The sequence below is a fragment of the Amblyomma maculatum genome, chromosome 9 (genome assembly GCF_055883805.1).
Source record: "Amblyomma maculatum isolate TAMU_Amacu chromosome 9, ASM5588380v1, whole genome shotgun sequence".
Lineage (NCBI taxonomy): Eukaryota > Metazoa > Arthropoda > Arachnida > Ixodida > Ixodidae > Amblyomma > Amblyomma maculatum.
In genome coordinates this window covers 82,628,794-82,653,034 of record NC_139352.1, presented here as the reverse complement: position 1 = coordinate 82,653,034, position 24,241 = coordinate 82,628,794, and the positions used below count along the sequence as shown (strand labels likewise).

General features: G+C 46.4%; 1 protein-coding gene across 1 annotated transcript; it reads left to right on the top strand.

Moving 5' to 3' along the window:
* The first annotated feature begins 863 nt into the window (after positions 1-863).
* Positions 864-20,678, top strand: LOC146179607 (vitellogenic carboxypeptidase-like). The gene is made up of 5 exons (XM_084580219.1): positions 864-1,004; positions 1,392-1,465; positions 10,955-11,150; positions 18,478-18,805; positions 19,764-20,678. The coding sequence occupies exons 1-5, from the start codon at positions 864-866 to the stop codon at positions 20,609-20,611; spliced, it is 1,587 nt and encodes a 528-aa protein (XP_084436345.1). The 3' UTR covers positions 20,612-20,678.
* Positions 20,679-24,241: the final 3,563 nt, after the last annotated feature.

The window sequence follows — 24,241 nt, the reverse complement described above, 5'->3', positions numbered from 1 at the left end:
CTCAAACGAAGCTTAGATAAAAGTGAGCACATGTACAGTTTAAATTTCGCGTTTTGCGCTTTTCATCTTGTATTACCTTTAATATAAAATAAAAGTAATGCTTTAAAGGTAGGTAGAAATAGGACAAACAATAATTATTTCTCCGGGAGTTGCCATAAAAAGTGGCGCCGCTGAATGTCAGCAGGAACTGGTTTGGCGGGAATTTGAACAACGTATTTTCATCAATGCGGCATAGATAGCGCCAGTAGGTGTCCAATGTTTACACATCCATTAGAGATAGAAGGAGAAGCTTAATAGGACGAAGTAGACGACGTAGAAGTGTGGGCCCCGTTCCTGGTGCCTTCGTTCGCTTGTTCAGCTGTCTCGGTGCCCTCGCTCAGCGGCCACAGTAGTCTTTCTGTGTAACAACTGTTACACATCTGGTGGAGGTGCTGGGTGTACGCTTCCCGACCTGCGTACGCCTACGAGATAAGAACGCGGAGCTCACACCTTTTCATCAGCGCCTGATTTCAGTCACCTGAATTCGGACCTGTTGCCACCCCGACGAGGACGACGCAGCCTCGACCGACGGTCCCACCGGTAATGACCAAAGATAGTAGGCCCCCAGCGACCATCCTGTACCACACGCCGCGAAGCGGCTGGAGCGACGACCGTAAGCTCCATAACGTGTTTTTTTTTTTGCGCTTGAAGACTTCGCTAGGGTATGGTTTGAGAACCACGAGATCAATCTGTCTTCCAGGGAGACATTTCGCCGAAATCCCCTATCTACATTCCCCAACGCAGACCGCCGGGAGAAAGCGGAAGATGCGCTTCACTCCCGCACCCAGCGGATTAACGAAAGCGTCCGCATGTATGTGGAGGACATGACGCGCCTTTTCAAGCGTGCCGACCCCTCCATGGCGGAGAAGAAGAAGCTTCGCCACCTCATGCGTGGGGTCAAGCAGGACCTTTGTGCCGGTCTAGTCCGTAGTCCACCGCGTATTGTTGCCGAATTCCTCACTGAGGCAACCACCATGGAAACAACGCTCTTGCAACGAGCCCGGCAATACAATCGGCATGAGAGCACGCTTGACCCCACTGTTTCTTCGATGTCGCTTGGGAGCGATGTGGCCGCTTTACGTGACCTAATCAGGTCGATCGTCAGGGAGAACTACAAGCCCTCCAGCTACCTTCCAGCGCGCCTTCTATTACATCATTGTCGGAAGTCGTCGGGGGCGAGGTGCGCCTAGCAGCGCAACAACTCCCTGAGGGTCCTAGCCAGACTGAGATCAGACCTATCTATGCATCTGTCCTCTGCCGGGCGGCAGCACTTGACTACGACATCAATACCGTCAATACCACGACTCAAGCAGTGCAGCACTTTGGTTTTGCCCGTGTGCCTGCTCGACCAGCCTATCAGCGGCCACGGAAATGTGAAGTGTGGCGTGTATCAGACCGGCGACCCCTCTGCTGCCATTGTGGTGAGGTGGGTCATCTTTACAGGGCCTGCCCATATCGCCGAATGGGCCTGCTAGGTTTCGCGCCCGAAGACTCTTGCCCACGGAACGGCGAACTACCATTCGAAATCGAAGCTCACCTGTCGGCCCGTCAGAGGCCTGGGACATACGGCCGCTATGACTCTAGATCGTCGTCTCCTCAGCGTTACCGTCCCCCAAGTCTTCGCCGAGACGCCGGCTATCCTGAGCGGCGTTCTCCCAGTCCACGTCGGGCAAACTAATTCCAGCGGTCTCCGGAGGCAAGGCCGCTGCTGTCGGGAAAACTGAAGATCCTCCGCCGCCAATACGCCGAAACGCTGCTTTCTCACAGAGGCAGGGTAGCGACAGCATCCGACGCGCTACCTCTGATTTGTGTGTGACAATTGATGGTACTAACGCTATCGCTTTACTTGATACTGGTGCAGATTATTTGGTGATGAGCCATGGCCTTGCCCAGGACTAGAGCAAAGGTTTGACGCCATGGTTGGGCTCCAGAATTCGCACAGCTGGAGGTCACCTCATTAGCCCGGCCGGAAGGTGCGCAGCCCGAACCGGCATCCGCGGTTTCGTCTACGTTGGTGAATTCGTCGTCTTGCGCGGGTTGTCGAGAGATTTCATCCTGGGCCTCGACTTTCTCCAGGCAAACGGTGCTGTGATCGACCTACATGAGGCGCGAGTCGCATTTTCGACAAAGCAAGCTGTGGCGCTTTGTCACACGGAAGACCCAGGAGTCAACGCTCTGCGTATTGTCGAAGACGACGTAATGCTGCCACCCCGGTCCAGTTTGCTGATGTTAGTCAGAAACGACTAGTTTCACGACTATGAAGGTATTGCGGATAGTAACCCTTCGCTGTTGCACGAGAAGGGAGTGGCTATTGCGTGCGGTATTGTCGACCTGAATGACGGCTGTGCGACAGTTTTCCTGACAAATTGCACCAATGAAATTCAGCAGCTCGCCAAGGGAACGGCTGCCGCCTTCCTCCCCATTGTGGATGGGTTGCCGAATCTGTGCCCCGTGGAGATTAATCTTCGCGACGAATCCGCACCACGTAACGCCCTTCAGAAGTTTAAAATCAAACCCGGGTTTGTGACCTCATCAAAGGAACCTTCTGTCGTCCCTGCTACTTAATTTAAAGATTACTTCGCGACGAGCTCCAAGGGAGGACGTACACCGGTAGCCAAGCATCGCATCGTCATCGATTCGGCCACGCCACTAGTTTGTCAGCGTTCATACCGTGTTTCGCCTAAAGAGGGAGAGGCTATTAGAAGGCAAGTCAATGAAATCCTTGCAGACGATGGTATACAGCCGTCAACAAGTTCTTGGGCGTCGCCGGTCGTCCTGGTGAAAAAGAAGAACAACACGTTACGATTCTGCGTTGATTACAGGAAACTGAATATTGTTACTAAAAAGACGTGTACCCACTCCCCAGGATCGGTGATGCGCTTAACCGACTCTGAGACGCCATGTTCTTCTCTTCCTTAGATGTGAAAAGCGGATATTGGCAGATCGAGGTGAACGAGCGAGACAGCGAGAAACCGGCTTTCGTGACGCCCGACGGTCGCACGAATTTAAGGTGCTCCCGTTTGGGCTTTGCTCTGTGCCGGCCACGTTTCAACGCATGATGGACACTGATTTAGCTGGTCTGAAATGGCAGAAGTGATTTGTGTACCTGGACGACGTGGTCATCTTTTCGTCTAGCTTCGAACAACATTTGCAGCGATTGCTCTTTGTCCTTCAAGCTCTCCAGTCTGCGCAACTATAAAGCTAGAGAAATGTTATTTCTTCTTAGAGGAGCTCCGTTTCTTGGGGCACGTGGTCAGCGCACAAGGTGTTCTACCAGTCCCCGACAAGACTTCCACCGTCTCCAGTTTCCCACGCGCAGCCGACAAGAAGGCCCTCCGACGTTTTCTGGGCCTCTACTCCTATTACTGCTGCTCTGTTAAAGATTTTTTTCTTGCCTAACTGAGCCATTGACAGCCTTGACTCGAGGTTACACACCCTTTTTATGGGGAGTGCCCAAGATGACGCCTTCAAGGAACTCCGCCGCTGCCTGCAAAATCCACCAATACTAGCTCATTTTGACGAGACAGATATCCACACTGACGCCAGCAATGTCGGCCTTGGAGCGATCCTCATACTGTGACAGGACGGTGCAGAACGTGTCATCGCCTACGCGAGCCGTACACTTTCTCGTTCGGAAAGGAACTATTCGACGACAGAAAAAGAGTGTCTTGCCATCATCTGGGCTCTGAGTAAGTTCCGACCGTATATCTCCGAGTAGTAAAGAACAGTGAAGTTTTATGATGATTAATGTCGTCTCAATACTTGGTGTCCATTATAATGGACAAATCCCCATAGCCGGGTCTCAGGAGGATAACAAGCGAGCCGTGCTTAAACTTCGAAATCGTGGGTGCTGTGTGTGTAGCTTCGTGTCTTTAAAATCGATTCTTGGCAGGTGCCATCGTCAATGTTCGTTGAAGAACCTGCGGTGAGTGGCTGAGCGTGATAACGACTTCACATTTGTCAGTCGCGACAACATTATTCGGCCGAAGCTGCAGAAGTTTTTCCCAAAGGGGGATGGAAACGGCGAAGCCATTTCTAAAAGGCACAAGGCCATTTAAGACTAATAACAGCACATGCCTCTTCTCATAAACTTGATAACGAGTTGACTTGATTGAAGAGATCAACTCGAAGTTTACATTTCATCTGAAGCTGGAAGGTAAATAATAGCGACTAAAAAGGTTTGCAGATGAGTAGGTTTTAATGCTAAATGCCTTCCTCTTCATACTTTCCCAGAAATTTATCAGCGGCTGAATTCACTCTAGCACGAAGACATAAAAATGGTATCAGCAGCTATTTCTCTTCTTGTGTCTTTCTATGGCATCAATTTTACGAAGTTAGACAATACCGCGTGCAGTCGGCGGGCTGTCAGCTCGCAAAACTAATAAGGGCTTCTGGCAGCGATGCCACGAGTGCATTATTTTCTCTATATACTAGGGAGCATATAACAAAATTTATTTCTGTTTTTGATAAAGAGCTTCACAAGCATTGCAAGAAACATCGAAAAACCTTTGCAGAATTGTTCTTGGAATGGCGCTTTGTACACAACAATCAGTTTTGTTTATGACAAAAAGCACCACCCCTCCCGCTGTTTATGTTTCTACAAGTCACATCTACGATCCGCAATAATTACTGCTAACCTTTTCGCGCCACAGGTTAAAAATGTGGACTCCCTCTCATTAAGGCTCATTGGGTGCTTGTGTGCGGCACCTTTGCTACGCATTCCTCAATGGAACTCTGCAAGTGCTTTCTACTTGTCCTGCTCTTTGCTCTTGAATTGGAATATGTTCACCTCAGTGATGTTGTAAACACCGATGAAAGCAAATTTCACTGCAAGTATATGGAGGAAAGGTGAGAGTATTTTGGGCAGAATGCATGACAAGGTGTGAGTGTTGCTTAACAGTGAAAATTGCGCAGAGACTACAGCAATTGTAGGTTTAGGTTAAGTGCATGCTACCAACGGAAGCACTCCTCCCTGCAAGTATATATGTCGAGGAAAGATGAACGTGTGAAGTCTAACTCAGTCGCAGCTTTAGCTTAAATGCACATTCAAATCACAGGAAACTTTAACGGAGTGGAAAGAATAGCCATTACAAAGCATGTGTGAGTCGGAATTAGCGGTCAGATACCCCCCCCCCCCCCCCCCCCACACACACACACACACTCACTCACATATGGTTAAGAGTGTCTAATCTTGCGGAAATTCTTGGTACAATGAGAACATGGATCAGTGACTACGTACCGTCTACTGCTTTTGCGGGCTGAATGGGGCAGCCCTCCTGACCTGTAATTTGATATGTGCTCCACACGATAATGTCAAAAACAAAGCATCACTACACACAGACAAGGAGACAGCAGAAAAAAGCTTACCCCAAAGCCGCTAAACCAGCATAGACAAACCTTCCGTAGTGAGCACCAGGACATAAAATGCAGGCATCATCACATAAAATATCTATAAATGTCTCTCTAAAAAACGCTATCAGGATTTTTGAATATGTTGTGAATTATTGCGCAGCAGATAGCTCAAAAAGTAGGTTTAAAATTATAACAGTAGTTGACGTCATAAACATCAACAGTTCAGATTTCGTGCTTACGCCTATGCCTTTACAATAAAAGATTTTTCGGATAGCATCTTTACCGATCTATTCCAGAAGGTTTAGGCAAGGACATATTTTACACGTTCTCTTCAAGGGGTATGGGGAGTAGGAGAACTTCAACTTTTAAAAAGAAGCTACCACAATAAAGTTCAGCGAGATATTTTGTCTCCAATAAAGTAAGGTATGTCAGAGAGGCTATATGAGTTCTTTTTATATATTCCAGAAATTCTGCATTTTACTGTGAGTCAGGGATTGCTCGGAAGAAGAATCTTTGCCGTCTTATGCTCGAAAAAGGAATTCAAAGTTGCGAGATTTATAGACTCAGTGTCATTCAGTACTTTTTATCCAAGTTTGCACTTGAAGCCATTTAGCCGCTGAGGATGTCGGTTGCCAGTGCTGTTTACCGAAAGCAAATGTAAAATTTGTATTCTAGGTCTTGTCATGCAATCATGTGCAATACGTGACCCATGTCTTGAAGATTCACCGATGATATGCTGACCAAAGTGAACACTTCGATCTTGATGCTTGTTCAGAGAAAACACTTTCTGTATTAGGCAAGACATATAACGCGATGTTTATGCTGTTCTAGGGTTGGAAAACGCTTTGCCTATACAGTAGCCCAAAGAGACCATGCATTACTTGGTACTTTGTAAATTACTTGAATAAATAACAAAAAGTAACTATTGCACAATAGTACACAGAACACAGGACGCATTGCTTTCGTAAATAGGGAAAAGGTTACACACAACGGAAAATGAACACCATAACACTGTCGCAAGACGCGTTACCAAGCGAAATTTCAGTGTTACAGAAGAGTATTTTGACTAAAGCAAAAGTTCAGCTCTGTGTGTTTTGTACCAGAAAATAATATTTACCTATAACATGGCTTTTGAAGACACGCGACATATATCCAAAGTTCACATTCCTTTATATTCTTTAGGATGGTATATATTTCATAGGTTTGCTTGCTTTTGCTTTGCTTTCTATAGCTCTAATTTTGATGTTCACAGTTTTCCGTTTCTTAAAATATATTGAGCAGTTTCAGAGTCATTATTTTCGTGAAGTTTCTTCTGATGTACTGTTTGCAATGCTATTATTGTTGCAATTGCTTTTAAATATATATTTGGTCTGTCTGCGTATACCGTGGCTCTTGAGCAGATGAGTTGTTCTTAAATCCTATACTTTGTGAAAAATTTGAAGCAAGGCAGAACTTTCTTTTGTAAAGTAATGGTCTTACTTCAATTGTATTTCCTAGCAGTCCCCCAAGCAATATAGTCCGATAATCTGTACCTTAAGGTTAATACTTCCGTTAAAGACGAAAAACGACGTTTTCTACCCCTCGTCACATAAGCGACGAAGCACCCCACTACGCACACTGAAATGACATGTGTACAATAGTTCTCTTGACGTCAAGCGTCTGTTGATAATTATACGTTAATTCAAGCATTAAGACGCCCCATTATACGTTATTTCACCTCACTGACTGCAAACAGGCATACATGGGCGGGCGCGCGCCGTAACGGCGTGCCCTGAGTCGCTGTCTGCGACGGGAGGCCTTTTCCGATCAACAGCGCAACCTTAGAAATATAAAATTCGAGGACCCTTTGGCGACTAAAGTGATGAAAGGCGAACGCCTGAGTGCTGCATTCTGCTACGCGACTGTTGCGCACGTAGCGATGAATGCTGCTACGAGTCAAGCGAGCGACTACTCTTTCACATTCTGCGAGTGCATTTATGCTCCTTGCATCTTCGTAGCTGTTCAACGTTTACTGTTGTGTGGTTGATTTTACTGGGTACGCGCAGCATAATTAATCAAATAATTACGCAAACGTCACTAATTAGTAATCAATAAATTAGTCATTAATTAGTAATTATTAATTAACTATTATTTAAAAAATAGCCATTAATTAGTCATAGATCATTGATTAGCATATGTCCATATAAAGGCCGGGACACTTTGTGTGATAAATACACACGTGCCACTAATTAGTAGTTATTAATTAATTGGTCAATATATAGTAATTGATCATTGATTGCCATATGGCCATATAAGGCGCGCATTCGCGTATCCTGCGGTGGGACTCTATGATTGGTCGAGACCTTCATGACGTCCGACCCGTCTCGACCAATCAGAACCACCGCAAAAGCGTGACCCTTTTCTGACGACAACGATGAGGCAATAAAGGCTTTCGCCTTAAAAACAATTTTTTTTCATGATTACAGCACCAATGCCTTGCTTCGAAGACAGGAATTTCGCTGACGCGTGTCAAGAAATAAGGCGGAAATCTCCATTTTAAAAAGACTGAATGTTTTATACCTTGTCGCACTCGAGCAAGAAGGGCCAAGTGGAGGAATTTTGAGTGCTGAAAATTTGATCGGTTGTCAACAATGAACATTTCGCTCCCATTCAGACAAGGCCAACTACGCGTACCTATCAACACCACACTAGAGACCATCGTTACCTAAGTAGTGTGGATACCAAACGTAGTCTCGTTGGGAAAACCCATCCAGCGCCGACACGATATCGCCAATCGCCTAGAAAATGTCAAATGCAGCCATAACATCACGGACAGTCGTCTTTCCAAAACAGAGATCGACGGCCGCTGTCTTTCTTTTTCGCTTCAGCAAGCACACTGCACTGCTACTACAGATCTGTTATGAAATTTTTGCCGCTGCACTGGAACTTAATATGCGGAAACACCTTTGCAAAAGCTGCATTATTGCGTTATCTACTATTCTAAATCAGACGCCCAACGTTAACTCCTACCACTTACGGCGGCAATAATAGCCTAGTTTCGCTTTATGCCAAGCTCTACACTTTATCAGCATGGATGATAATCAGAATACCTTTACTGAATATCTTTGAAATATGAAAGCTAGAAATCAGTATGAAGACCATGAGTTTACAAATTGGTTCGGATACCGAAATATATTTGGTAATTTAGGATACAAGAATTTAAACGGGCACATGTAGACTCTCCTGATCTTTCCTCGAGGGTAGCCGAAAGGGGTTTAAATAACGGGAGGTCGTTGAAAATGGGTCATGTGAAATATGAAGGGAATGGGGAGCGCAAGATTTTGATCTCACCTGCCTGGTCCTTCGTGGCTCATTTTCAGGTCTATCTCACCAAGCAATGGGCAAAGAGAATCAGCAATGGTATTTCAATAGGGCGCTCCGACTCAATAGATGCCGTCCACCGAGTGGGTGCACTTGGGCTCCGCACTTGAAAAAAAAAAAAGAAAACTGATGTGTAGATTCTGAGGCTGATGATGTCTGATGCTCTGATGATGATGTCTGGATGAGGTCTGAGGCTCATCCTGTTAACCGATTTCTAGCCCACATCAACTGCTGGCCCGAGTCATCAGTTCTTCACACCTAGGAGGGTGTTGCGTTTCCAGTGCTAATAATTATCCGATGAAATTTTCGCTGGTTCTGGACACCAGAAATTATGCGGGATGGTCTCGCCTCAGACACAACTGACCACCAGCCCTTATAATCCCTGTCCCACAAGGAGGGTGTGTACCACAACCTCCATGAGCATCCTAATTCCTCCCATAAGCTTTCTCCGCAACTACCAATAAGGGAGCGTTTAGGGTGAGGCTGAAACGGACCACAAAGCAAGAAATAGGCTTAGAGGGAGACATGCGAGACTATAGCGACAAGTGCTCCAAAACGCTCTCATTTTTGCCTTTGGGAACTGCTGTGCCTCCTACCATCCCGCGATGACCGTTATGATTGGGCGGTTAAGTTAAGTTAAATTGGTTCACAGGAAGGGAAAGGCGCAGTAACTGTCACACTTGCTCTGTGGACACCCGAACCGCGCCGTAAGGGAAGGGAGGAAGGTGGGAATGAAAGTGGAAAGAGAGAAAGAGGAGTCGTAGTGGAGGGCTACGGAGTAATTTCGACCACCTGGGGATCTTTAACGTGCGCTGACATCGCACAGCACACGACGCCTCTTCGTTTCGCCTCCATCGAAACGCAGCCGCCGACGGGCGGTTGGCCAATAAGGCAGCTTCCTCGGAGAGTGGCGGGAGACCAGCGCAGCTACCATTTATATCCCTCCTCCCCTACCAGAGGACTTGACATTACCATTGCCAGAAAGAGCGTTCTTAGCTAGAAGGCGAGCCCCTGCGTCTCGAGGGAAGAACGACATATTGAAATTCATTCCGGCATTTTTGGCGCCTTCCGTGCCAGAATTTTATGGGTGTCAAATTAAAATTCCCTCGGGTCTTCCTACACTCAGACGCCTGTCCTAATGGGCGCAACTGGTACTCACAGTTGCGTGGTAGTTGCTGCTGCCTTCCATCGCGCTTGCAGTCCAAGAGGACGGGTACAGGCTTCAACCACCTCGACATTGTAGCTGGACAAAGCTTGGCAGCCGGAACTGTCTCGGCCCATTGATTTGGCAGGAGGAGCACAAGCAGCGGCTGGTATATGGGCCCCTATACCCGTGTACCGGGCTGGAGTAAAGTGACTTCAGCTTTCACTATGAAACTGAGACTCGCTCTTTTTTTAAAACGTTTTAAGTAATACGTAAAACAGGTTAACTCGTCAACAATTTTGACAGCCCATCACCCCCTCCTCCAAAAAAAAGATAGAATAGAATTCTCAGCAATAGCGGGAAATTTTGATCTTAACTGATGCCACAAACTCACTTCAGGGTTAAGAAACAAACACGTTCCTTTTGTTAGTTTTGGCGGTGACGGTACATGTTCGCCAGTTTTAATTATGCAAATTCACATGATCAAAATCCATTCTGTGCGAATTCTCATATGCATTTCAGTAATATAGTACAAAGTAGCCGCATTGTTTCTTGGGTGATGTGGCCGGTATTCGTGTATTGAAGTCTAGCTACCGTTGTTGCACGCTGGTAATGCATCCTACAATAGACGTTACAAATATGGATATTTTCTTCTTGACATAGACCGTGCTCCGCTTAGTTAAGTAGTGTTCCATTTTTTTTTTTTTCGTGAAATGTATTTGACAGGACCTACTGTGGAGACCCGATGACGAGTGTCTGTGGTTCATCTCCACAAATATATTTTGGCAGGACCCGCTGTGCCAGGCGGCAACGGGACAGCGAACCGCCGGCATTCAGTTTTGTAGCCACGTAGAACGAACTGCGCGTACTTGGCAGGCGTGCTGAGGTTGTCGTCTTCTTCTTCGCCGAGACGATGATGGCATGCCACAGTGTCAACTGGATGCTTAAGTTCTAATGTACTTATATAGAGTCAAATTATTTAAAGCAATCCGGCCGCCTTTAATTCTGTCACACACAAAATTTTTTGGTCTTACCTCTATTGTATGCTCTCTTTCACAGCTCTTCTACAGATCTCTTATTTTCCTTAGAAGACTTTCGCTCTGAAACAGCTCTTCAAGAAAAGCGAATAAAAAGCCGAGTATGTCTACCGGATCCATGTGGCGACCTTGAAGCCTATTCAGGATTCATTAACGTTGACCATAAAGAGAGCACTGCGGACAGTGCGTACCTGTTCTTCTTGTACATCAAATCCAAGGTGAGAAATTTATACTCGTTTTTACTATTTGAACGCACCACATGTGTCGAGGAAAAGCGATGTTAAATGCTTAAGTCGCTATGTCACACAAATGAGACATGATGCGGCCCTCAGCCTCTAGTCCGCGATAAATAGTACAGACGGAAAGTTGACAACACCTGGATTTTGATACAGTGTAGTAGTTTTTACTGGCATTGATATTGCCACATGGTGTCCCCATGTTCTTGCTGCGCCTGAAAGAAGAGGACACTGAAGTTGACTCTCGCGTGCTGTGTGCCGAACTTCGCCTGCTGGTACAGCTTCGTCCCGGCGTTTTAGTCAAGTCTAGCCCTGTTGTCCGTGACATATTTTGGTGGAGGTGCTGGGTTTTTTATTCAAGAAAAACTCCAGCACTGTTGATCGAGCGCACCTCCTTGTCGTGCCGGCCGACCTTCGCGACGATATTCTTTTTGCTTGCCACGATGAGCCCACATCCGGCCACTTGGGCTTTGCACGCACACTCGCTCGAGTTCGTCAAGCCTATTATTGGCCTAAACTTTCTGACGCTGTCCATCGCTACGTCAGAGGCTGCCGCGAGTGTCAGCGTCGAAAGGTGCCTCCTCTCAAGCCCGCGGGTTTGCTCCAACCTATTATTCCACATCGGTCACCGTTTGACCAAGTCGGCATCGACCTACTGGGCCCATTTCCTCTGTCATCGACGGGTAACAAATGGATTATAGTCGCGACTGACTATCTCACACGTTATGCGGAAACTAAGGCAGTGCAGCGGGGCACATCAATTGAGATCGCCCAATTCTTTATGCAGCAAATCGTGTTGCGTCATGGTGCACCGTCCCTAGTCGTAACCGATCGAGGCACCGCGTTTACGGCACAGCTCATGCATGACGTGCTCGAGCTTAGTCATACCAGCCACCGAAAAACTACTGCATATCACCCGCAGACGAATGGCCTCACGGAGAGACTCAACAAAACCATCGCCGACATGATTGCAATGTACATAGACTCGCAGCACAAAAACTGGGATGAAATTCTCCCCTACATCACATATGCCTACAACACGGCCACCCAAGAGACGACGCGTTTTACACCATTTCGCCTAGTCTACGGACGTGACGTTCAGACGATGTTGGATGCCATGCTTCCGAGCTGCACAGATGATCATCCACTCACGCCAGACGCCGAGCAGTTTGCTCAGCGCGCTGAGGAAGCACGTCAACTTGCCCGCATTCACATTCAACAACAGCAGGGCACGGATGCACGCCGCTACAACCTCCGTCATCGACACGTCGCATACCATCCTGGAGAGAAAGTTTGGGTGTGGACCCCGGTGCGTCGGCCCGGCTTGTGTGATAAACTGATTTCCCGTTACTTCGGACCTTACGAAGTTCTGCGCCGAGTCACGGAAGTGACTTACGAAGTTCGTCCAGTGGGTACTGTGCAGCCCTCGCGTCGGCAACCACGCTCCGAGGTCGTGCACGTTGTCCGCATGAAGCCCTATTTCACGCGGTAGTGCGCTATGCGCTTGTTTCGTTGTCGCGTAGGGCACCTTACCCCGCCTCCGTTATCTATGCTGTCAATGTGCTGGTCTTTCGTTTCGCTTACATTGGCCATCGCTCGCGCTCCGTCCCTTATTTCGTTTTTGAGAGGGGGAGTAATGCCACCTGGTGTCCCCATGTTCTTGCTGCGCCTGAAAGAAGAGGACACTGAAGTTGACTCTCGCGTGCTGTGTGCCGAACTTCGCCTGCTGGTACAGCTTCGTCCCGGCGTTTTAGTCAAGTCTAGCCCTGTTGTCCGTGACAATATTATTGAAATAACATGTTGTTTTGGTTGTTGTCAAGCACGCTACTACCTTGACATATATTCTATATGCACAGGCTATGCGAACTAATATTAACTGACTCTTTTGACTGAGTGTGTATAGTTCAACATAACAAAATGCAACAAAATACAATTGTTGAATTTTTGTGTGGATAAACGAGCTCTAGGCTGATAGGAAAGAAAACTGGAATAAGGTTATGAAGTTTCAGACTGCGCTCGTGAATTTCAATAAGATGGAAAGATCAAATCTGAAGCCGCGGCTATGCAGAGGAAACAGTGCTGGACGACGAATTCTTTGCAGTGCTCAGTATAGGGGTAGCATGATAGCACACTGCTCAGGGAAGTTATTCTAGTGCGGTGGAAGAAAGTTATCCCTAAAGACAACTTTAATACGGCTTTCCTTGCCGTTAAACTTGGTGTACTTGATGGAGGCGAAAGGCTTTTTATCAGGGGTAGTTACTGCTTTTAATGTGCTGACATTTGCACACTAGAACCTGTATGAGCGGATTATACACTCATTTCTGCCATCAAATTCCGAACGAATGCCTCGGAGGCTAAAATTATGTACAATAAGGAATCTACTCAGAGCGGCGTTAACAATAGTTGGAGGATAGTTGGAGTTTGAACAATCATACTGCCCATCGCAGTACGTGCAATGCTCATTATAATTGCAAAACTTATTAGAGATTGTCGTATTGAATTTCTGGAATGCTAACAAGCCATCACAATCTTCGAAAATAATTTTATTGCGCCCCGACCTCTTTTGCTATATTCCAAAAGTTGCCACGTTCTGAGAAGTTGCAGACGGTAGCGTACCAGAAGGAGGTTTCTTTAGTTTTTGGTGGCCCCTAACGTAGAACGTATCTTCACAACTGCCCTGAGTTGCGACCTAAATTTGTTGTATAGAAGCAAGAACAATTATAGTGAAAGGCATCAGCACCAGTGATTACTTGTAAAAGTGTCATCCAGGACCACAACGACTTCTTGTTCAGATGAAGCGTGCTGCTCTCGATTGGTAGGGCGCCTCAGTGTTTTTACGCTATGAATGCAAAATCCTTAACGGTAAATTCTTAATCTTTTTTGCGCACGATAACGCAATTTTGCCGTTAGTATTCTGCACATGAGCGCTTTACACCCATTATTCTACCAAGTATACAATCGAGCCAAATCGATAACTAAAACTTCCTATTACGTCAGGGTAGGTGACCAAACGATACTGTGGAGGCAGACTGCATGTGCAAAGGCGTGCGCGGTTATTGAGACAATAGGTGCCGCTGGTTGCGGTGATTGCAGTTGTTGCTAGTTTATGCTTTGTCTGGTGCCGTTGCTTCACACCGCGATTACGTTGCCTCTTTCGACGAATCAAGTATTTCCATGACACGATGGCGCCGGCTACTTGAGGATCTTGCGCTCCAATTTTACTGCGTCCTGTCCTGTGGTGATCAAGTGGTTTCCGGCCCACATGGGCAGTGACGTGTCGGAACGCGGAAACGTGAACCACAACGAGACGGCCAACTCGGCCGCGCGAGGACTAACCAACCGCGCGGCTGCAAGCACGGCCTACTCGGAGTCTTGGTCGCGTCGCAGTGCCAAGGACAAGATGACCACCTTCAACGAAATAGTGAAATGGTACAGACTGAACAGACAGACTATGCCGCCACCTCACCCGGGGCTTACCCGGAAGGAGGCAGTGTTATACAGACAGTTACAGACGGGGTCCCTGCTCACCCCGGTGCTAGCTAAGCACATGTGTCCGAGTGTGCACGCGAGCGACATGTGTAGACTGTGCGCGAAGGAGAGAGCCACCGCGGCTCACATCCTTTGGGACTGTAGTGTAAATCCGCGCGAAGCCAGCGAGAAGACGACGATCCCGCCGCAGCTAGAGGCTGCAACGAGGAGCTATGATCAAGAGACACAACTCAAGGCCGTCCAGCAGGTCTCGGCAGCTCTAGAGAGGCAGCGACCGAGCGAAACCGAGGAGAGGGGGGGCAGCACCCCCAAGAAGGGGGCGGCGGCCCTCTCGAACCCGCGGAAGTAGCGACGTAACAAGACCTCAAGGAGCACAACGCACGAGACTGACGTAGTGGCCGCGTCGCGGTAAAAGCTTGTCCTCCCTGCTTGGAGGGAGCCTAACCGATTCTGCAGGCATTTTAAATAAAAGTTGTTCTCTCTCTCTCTCTCTCAAAATTACAAAACTGTCTGATGTCAGCGCACGTTAAAGATCCCCAGGGGGTCGAAAGTACTCCGCAGCCCTCCACTAAGGCTCCTCTTTCTCTGTTTTCACTTTCACTCCCACCTTCCTCCCTTCCCGTACGACGCAATTAAGGTGCCCATAGAGGCAAGTGTGACACATACTGCGCCTTTCCCTTCCTGTGAACCAATTATTATTATTGTTATTATTATTAGGTGTCGTCGGATGCTCCCGTTTTAGGTTGGTTGGTTTGTGGGGTTTAACGTCCCAAAGCAACTCAGGCTATGAGAGACGCCGTAGTGGAGGACTCCGGAAATTTCGACCACCTGGGGTTCTTTAACGTGCACTGACATCGCACAGCACACGGACGCCTTGCTTTTCGCCTCCACCGAAAAGCTGCCGCCGAGGCCGGGATTCGATCCCGCGTCCTTGGGAACAGTAGTCGAGCGTCGTAACCACTGGGTCTGGGGCCTGTTGTTTTAGCTACTTCCATGACAAGACTTTGGTGTCAGACTGCCGCGTTCAAAATGCGCATGTTTTGTGATGTAAAGTCATAAATCGGTCGCTTAACGGGCTACGTAAGTCGAAAGATGAGGATTTCCTTTGAGGTGCGTCGAAAAGATACTATGCCTTGACTGCATTGCTGAACATGCTGAACTATGCGATTCTCGCTTTATGGTCAAAGCTTAAATTCCTTATAACATGTTAGTAAAAATGAGGATTTCCTTTGAGGTGCGTCGAAAAGATACTATGCCTTGCCTGCATTGCTGAACATGCTGAACTATGCGATTCTCGCTTTATGGTCAAAGCTTAAATTGCTTATAACATGTTAGTGTATTGTAACTTTTGTAACATTCTTGATCAATTGCATAAATATCACTGTGCCATTTCTCATCTCTTTCACCACTCCAACTATGATAAGCAAGCCACCTAATTTGAGAAACTTGATTTTCTTGTTTTTGTTTTCACTTTCAAAAAGAAAGTTTTCTATTTTTGTGCCGTTTTTTATCAAATTCTTTGTTGGAGGCGCAACAATTAACAATTATATTGCAGAAACTTTAACGATGTGCGCTTGTTCAAATTGTGAAAATTCTGTGGATTTATTTTCGATACAATTTAAATAATTTCCGAAAATAGAGACAAAATTCAGTGATAAAACTCGGTGGCTTGCAGTGTTCAGAGCGGAACGGAAAGAGCGTGCACAAAAAACTGGGGATGACACTCCACATCGTCTTTGGTTGTGTGTGTGTGTGTTGTTTTCTTTTGTGAATCGCAGTGGTAGTAAATTTAAGGAAAATTTTTAGCATCGTAGCTGGGAAGGCAACCTGACAACAGGCGTTAGGTGCACAAAGTGAGAGGATGAACGAGCAAAGGCGGGGAGGGAGAGCAAGAGTAGATACGAGTTCGGAGGTGAATATAAAGGTAGTAGCATAGAGGAGTAAAGAGAAAACGGAGTCGGTAAATTATAACTCGTAATGGAGTCATAACATGCTGCGCATCCAGACTCTGAACTACTTCTCATCATGTGACTAAAGCAATCAGTCACGGTGTCGGCCATCCAAGTGGGCACAGCGGGCAGCGATTAGGATTGGCTACTACATGGTATAATTGTTTTTCGGCACTATATTAAGAAACCGCTTTCTATTGTCTGATTCCACCATCAGAGAACACATGCAGGGCTATCAGCCACCTTAATAAGGAGACAATATTTGTTCGCTAAAACAACCTACGTCCCCAGCAGGCACCACAGACTTGCTTCAGGCTGTTTTGGGTTGACTGAGAGTCGGAGTTACAAAGATGTACAGGTGCAGACGGAAGTAACCTGACCATCGAAGATGTGGCCGAATTTCCTACTTGGTCAGGAGGGAGGGCGCGGCCAGCTAGCACAAGTGGACCTGTGCTTAAGGATTTCCTGTTAGATAAAGGCCGTTAATATTTTTATTTACCCTCTGCGGATAATGTGGTGCTCTTCTCACCTTCCATATCGGTACCTAAGACCATGCTAGAGGTGCATTTCATCACAGCACTATTGTCAGTCTCGTCAGTCAGCCACACTGGAAGTTCCAGTTAATGAAATCGGCCGTTTTTTGCGCTAATTCGTCTAGCACACGATCAGCTCGCTTGCCAGGAGCATGTCATATTTTGTTCTAGGCACTGAAATATAGAACTGAGCTAAAACATACCCAATTTTTATGAGGTTGTATTTAAAAACTTTAATAATAATAATACTAATACTAATAATAATAATAATAATAATAATAATAATAATAATAATAATAATTGGTTCACAGGAAGGCAAAGGCGCTCGGTGGACACCTGAACCGCACCGTAAGGGAAGGAAGGAAGGTGGGAAAGAAAAAAGAGAGAAAGGGGAGCCGTAGTAGAGGGCTACGGAGTAATTTCGACCACCTGGCGATCTTTAACGTGCGCTGACATCGCACTGCACACGGACGCCTCTTCGTTTCGCCTCCACCGTAATGCAGCCGCTGCGGTCGAGTTCGAACCCGGGAACTCCGGCACAGTAGTCGGGCATTTCAGCGGGGCTTAAAAACTTTACCTGATTTGTAATACTTTGAATAACAATATGCCTACAGTAAAACTAGACGTTTTAGACACTTGATCATTGACAGGGCAATGAAAACATAATACCACGCTACGAATAAAATCAGAATCAGTATACCTGATTCTCATTTTATTCGGTAGCGTGGTATTATGTTTTCATTTCCCTTTCAATGATCAAGTGTCTAAAACGTCTAGTTTTATTGCAGGCATATTTTTGTTTTTAAGTATTACAAGCCACCTATGGGGCTGGAACGTGGAGGCTAACCAAGAGAGTTCTACTTAAGTTGAGGACAACCCAGAGGGCTATGGAACGAAAAATGGTAGGGGTAACATTAAGAGATAGGAAGCGTGCAGAGTGGGTCCGAGAAATAACTAAAGTTACCAACATTCTAGTGGAAATTAAGAAGAAGAAATGGACATGGGCAGGACATGCAGTGCGAAGAGAGGATAACCGATGGTCGCTGAGGGTAACAATCTGGATTCCAAGGGAAGGAAAGCGTAGCAGGGGGCGGCAGAAAGTTAGGTGGGCGGATGAGATTAAGAAGTTCGCAGGGGTCAAGTGGATGCAGCTAGCACAGAACCGGGTTAAGTGGAGAAATATGGGAGAGGCCTTCGCCCTGCAGTGGGTATAATAAGGCTGATGATGATGATGATGATGATTACAAGCCATGTTATTTGTTGCTTTAGGCACGGAAATTACATACTTCGTACCTAAATGTGTACACACCTATTTTCCTGACCGCATGTCTGCAGGAGGATCCTTCGCGGAAGAAGCCTCTTCTCTTGTGGCTGCAAGGAGGGCCCGGGAAATCCTCGCTTTTCGGAGAGTTCCTTGAGAATGGACCTCTGGGCATCGACGCTGGTGGAAAGCTTTACTACAGAAATCACACTCTTTTAAAATCCTTCGACATTATCTACCTAGACCAGCCTCTTGGCTCGGGATACAGTTTTGACCGCATGGAGCAGTATAGTGGAAACCTTCAAAACACCTCAGCCGATATTATCAGATTTCTGCGCCGGTTTACCAAAATATACACCGAGACCAAAGGTAGTGGTTTATTCATTGCTGGAGAGTCGTATGGAGGTAAGTTTTTTTTTTCTTTCTTTTTTACGATTATGCAAGTAAGCGTGACATCGACGCTTTTCTTGTCTGCATCAAGTGTAAATTGGCGGAAAGAGTATATGGCTTGCGCAGTACGAAATATTGATTAGCAAGTCCTCTTTATTGTCGGTCTGCGTTTCTAGTTTTATTTTCCGGTGTTCAGAAGTACCTTATTATTTACATGTATTGTAAACACAGTAGAAATACCCCCAGGCACAGAGCTAGGGGCTTTAATTTATTTCTTGGTGGAAGCTAAAGTCTGAGATGAGGGGGGATACGCAGAAATAATGAAAAAGTCGATTTCAGCTTTTGTCGCGAGTCTTTCTTTTTTTGGAATGAGATTGATAGGCACATATGACAGTATCCCAGAAAAATCCTTCCATGTGTGCATGTTTAAAAAGTGCAGGACCTCTGAAACACTAGAGGTGCAAAATTTCTTCTCCATAACTGCGCGTGTACTTTCTGGCGAGTTATATTGCGATATTGAATGTGCACAAAAACATACTTTTTTTTTAGTTTTGATTCACAAAACATATGCAAACCAGGGATTAGCAGGCAAAAGGCTTTATGGAACACCTGACTAAGTTCTGCCCTCCTACAAAAATAACAAACATAACAGCAAACCTTCGAAACATTGGACCACGGGCAAACGTATATCACAAAGCGTTAGCTAAAATGACACTACTATACACAAAACAGAACGGCTCACCGCAGAAGAAAAAAAAAAACGAAAGCAATATTTACAGCTACAACGGTGCTAAGAGAATAGACTATCACGCACAGCTATGAATATGTGACTAGCGACGTTCGCCTGCCTGTAAAGGTTCCCAGCTCTACTATGAGGGAATTATTAATATTGGAACTAACATAAGAGTGAATATTTGTACCTAGACAGAATTTTTCAAATTTATATGCTTATTGTTTTATTTTTGTTTTTCAGCTAGGTTTGCCATAGGAGCAGTGAGCAAATATCTGGAAAAAGAAGCCAACCGCCCTCCCCTGATACTCAAAGGAGTGATGTTGGGTGTGGGATTCTTGTTTCCACTGCTGGATATCATCGACTCCAGCGATTACCTCTATTACGCCGGGCTACTAGACGAAGAGGGCAAGACTGAATTTTTCAAGCGCTTTCAGGTTATTCGGTACTTGGTTTCGGAACAGAACTATACTGCTGCTGGTTACCTGCTCAGTCAAACTGTCCTCAACTTACGTGGCCGGGGGGAACAAAGCTTGTTTGAAAGTCTGACAGGATTTCAGCACCACGGAAGTATTACAACACCTAAAAGGAACCCTGAAATTTTGGCATATTATCGTTACGCGAATAGTCCTGCTTTTAAGAAAATAATTCACGTGGATTCTTCCAGGACACTTGACGGTACCAGGAAACAGGTGGCAGCTGCCTTAGCTGTAGAAGATTTCTTTGTGGACCAGGAGAAAACATTGCAGCATGTTCTCAACAACATACACGTACTGCTGTATACGGCACAATTGGATGATGTCTTTCCCGCCGTCAATATCGAAAAGCAGTTGACAAAGTTACAGTGGCGTGGTTCTGCGCACCTCAAGAATGCAACGCGCACAAAGTGGTACTACAAAGACCAAACTTCCCTCGCTCTTTTTGGTTACGAGAAGAAGGCCGGGACTCTGATGTATGCCAACGTACTTTTCGGCGGCCACTATATTTCTCTTGACCGATCTTTTCAAGTCAGCAATTTGTACAGGCGTTTTCTTCGCTTTGAAAGTATTCCTCCTCCTCCTCCACCTTCTTCTCCTCCTTCTGCGTGCTGAAATAATATGCGTTCTGCACTAACACAAGCACTTTGAAATAAAAACTGCGCGAAAACATTTGTCAGTTCGTTCTAGAATGGAAGGCGGGCATTTCAAAGAACTGTGTTGTTTCATGAAAATAATAAAACGCAGTGATGTTGACCGGAGAATATTCATTTGCACAGTGTAAATGTTGAATTGCATAGGACTACACATGCTTAAACAAGAGGCCAGGTATTTGTACTGGGGAAGAGCGCAACAAAGGCGGGACAAGGACGAGACCTCTACCCGCCTATTTTCGAGCTGTTCCCTACGTATGAATGCATACCAACTCGCCCAGATTTCAGCTTTAGACCAGATATATGCGACCAATTGTTCATAAATATTCGACAGTGTTTTTGATTGTGCTTTAGCAAGTAACATAAGAGCTCCTTTAAAGCGAGAACCCAGCGTCAGCGGTGTTGTACATTTACCTTTCATCGGTCAAGCTTCAAACACACGTCCTACGACTTAACAGGATCGCACCAGCACCAAGCCGCCGGTTTGTTAGCGCTTTGCCATGGTCTGGAATGGTATAATCAGCGAAAGTAAGTGCATATTCCAGGTATGTCTATTGAATGATTGTCGTCAGCTAGGCTCTTCCTATTTGCAAGACAAAATCGCGAACACCTTGTTCCTCTTCGCCCCCTACTGGTGAGAGCTGCATCATAGTATGGAGAAAGAGTAGAGAACTTGTGGATGAGGAGCGGTTTAATTTGGTTTCACGCACATGTCGATTAATTTTCTCTACTGTGAAATTTTCCATTAAAGCGCATATTAAGACTACGGCCGTACGTTGGTATATATTAGCTGCCGCGGTGTTTTTCCGAAGGTGTATAGAAGTTCGAAATCATAAACTACGGTGGCTCATGCCTGGGGCTGGTCGGTCGGCTGTAGATTTATTGTTCCACGCGATAGCTAATGTCATTGTGATTAAACATGCGCACACACGTACATACGAACATATGCACGTGGCACCTGCACGCTCATTCACACGGATGGTGCACACAACCTGAGGAAAACAAGAAGACACCAAGAATTTATTGATACATTAAAGTCTAACCAGACAAGCTCAAGTATCACTTATTTCAAATGCGATCACTCCTGTTTGCCTCGATTTATTCATTGGTTTCATGCATACGAGGAAGCATGCCTGCTGTACAAAAAAAAAAGGAAGACATCTAGTAAGTCTTGTGTTGGCTACCTTAGTTCAACCAGGAAGGGGCGTATCAGGAAAATATTCGCAGGGGTTCATTCCTGTAAGAAGGTTTTCATAAGATGCTTGCGACAGTCGATAACCACTGCGTGCATGCTACTTTTTTAGATGTTTCTCAGCTCTTCGATGTTACAAGGCGCTGGAGAATATGAATATGGTCGCGCGATACAGCTGGAAAGTAGGAACGGCTGTACAAGAAAAAGATTACTGCCACCGGCTGTGGATGGCTAGGCCCCCTCTGCTCATTTTGGGCAGAGGAAGTAGAAACCGGAGCGATGCGGTCACGGGAAAATGAAACGTTGTTCTCGATTTGAAAGATACACATGGTGGTGCTTTTTTTGTGTATCGTAATGCATGGTACGAGCGGTATATACCGTCAATCGCAAAGGTCTGCGGCATCTGCAATACGTGACGGACAAAACTGCATTGTTTCGCAATCTGCCGTCCCACAGGTTGGTATCAATGCAGAGTGCACTTCCACACCAGATGAGCTTAGGACATGCGTGTCCTTTCTTCTTCGCTATCAGGCATATCCATCTGCTCGTTTTCCCGAATGCGCCTTGAAGAATCGCGGCGGCTGCTGAAGGATCCTGTGACCATCGCAGTGACTGTGTTCCACCAGCTGCTATGGACCTTATCAATCAAGGGCCGTTGCTGGTCGAGCCAGAAAATATGATTTTTCCCTATCATCTCTTTGATAGTTCTCTATCATACTTGCAAGTGCTTTTGTACGCCTTCATTTTCAGAGTCGTGTAACATTTCGCGTCCCCCATGCCACCATGGAGGACTCAGTGCCGTGTGCATTCTACAGCTAATAATGATGACACAGTACATTACAGTGCCTGCGGTCGCAGTTCTGTAAGGTGAGAACGTGAAAAGAAGCCTTGTTGTATAGGATGATAGAAAATGACAATAAAGAAATGACTCAATACACTGTCGATTACGTCCATGAGCCTGCTCATAACTGAAGCGCAGCGACGAACTTTAACGTTGATAGTAAACGTTCTCTGAATGCATACTTTGCACTTCTCGACGTGAAGGGAAGGTGCCCGCGTGCACTCGTTGTAAATGACAGCACACGCACTTGAGCTCATATGAAAAGAAGGGAAAATAAACTTTACAATCGACTGGCGCATCTCTTGGAAGATAACATAAATTCCGGCATTGTTGTGAACAGCGGAAAAGGCTTCCGCGAGCTCCGTCGTTCACCGCATCGTCGTAAGCTGATGCGCGGCAATTCTAACACGAGTGTCAAAGAGGGTCACTTAAGGAGGCGTCCGATCTGTACAACCGACTGGTCGATGCGTTGGATCGTGATGTTGTTGCTGTCGTTGGCCTGTAGATGCAAGCCCAAGATCCTGATGTTGTCTGTTCGAGGAATCGGGTTTCCTTGCACCTGGAGGTTGATGTCAGGAAGTATCTTTGAAGGGCGTCGTCCCAGGGAAGGGATGATGATATACACGGACTTTGTCGCCGAGCAAGTGAGGCCAACTGTACTTATATAATCTCCAATCCGTTCGATCGCGGTCTGTAAAGTCTCTTCAATCTGGCCGTCACTGCCGCGCGTGATCCAAAGTGTGAGGTCGTCAGCATAAATGCTGTGATGCAGGTGGGGGATGTCGGCCAGTAGCTTCGGCAGGCCTATCAGTGCGACGTTAAAAAACGTCGGCGAAAGTACGGCGCCTTGCGGCGTGCCACGGTTTCCCGGAGAGATGATGGAAGGATCTCCAGTGCCGGCTTTAAGTTGCACTGTGCGGTCGGTGAGAAAGTTTCGGATGTACGCATACATGCGATGTCCAACACCGAGAGCTTGAAGTTGTTGAAGAATCGCTTCATGGAGGACGTTGTCGAATGCCTTGGCAACATCGAGGCCGACGATGGCTTTCGTGTCTAGTGTACGTCTCATGACTACCTGATGATGGAGAAGAAGCATAATGTCCGGGGCAGCTAAATGATGGCGGAAGCCGAACAATGTGTCTGGTAGAAGATGGTTGTCTTCAAGGTATCGTGAGAGTCTGGTCTGGATAACGTGTTCCATCAGCTTCCCAACTCAGGACGTGAAAGATATGGGACGGAGGTCGGCCAAGGTTGGTGGTTTGCCTGGCTGGGGATGAGGACTAGATTGGCGCATTTCCACTCTTGACGGATAGTACCGCTGGCCCAACATTCTTGAAAATAGCCGGTAAGAGCATGAATGGATGCGTCGTCTAGATTCCTAAGCATTTTATTTTAAATGCCGTCAGGGCCGGCCGCCGAAGTCGTCTTGAGGCGATTGAGTTCTGCTCGGACCTCCGCAAAAGTGATTGGAGCGTCTAGACAGATATTGTCCACGCCCTGATAGAAGGGGAGGTTGGTTGTGGGTTCAGGGCGGATGTAAGTATTTCTAAACTCTTGTT

Bases quoted from the DNA above. Each gene is read 5' to 3' on its own strand.
- LOC146179607 (XM_084580219.1), top strand. From the start codon at position 864: ATGACGCGCCTTTTCAAGCGTGCCGACCCCTCCATGGCGGAGAAGAAG. The intron at 11,151-18,477 runs GTGAGAAATTTA...TGTCTGCAGGAG, and splicing joins TCTTGTACATCAAATCCAAG to GATCCTTCGCGGAAGAAGCC. The intron at 18,806-19,763 runs GTAAGTTTTTTT...TTTGTTTTTCAG, and splicing joins TGCTGGAGAGTCGTATGGAG to CTAGGTTTGCCATAGGAGCA.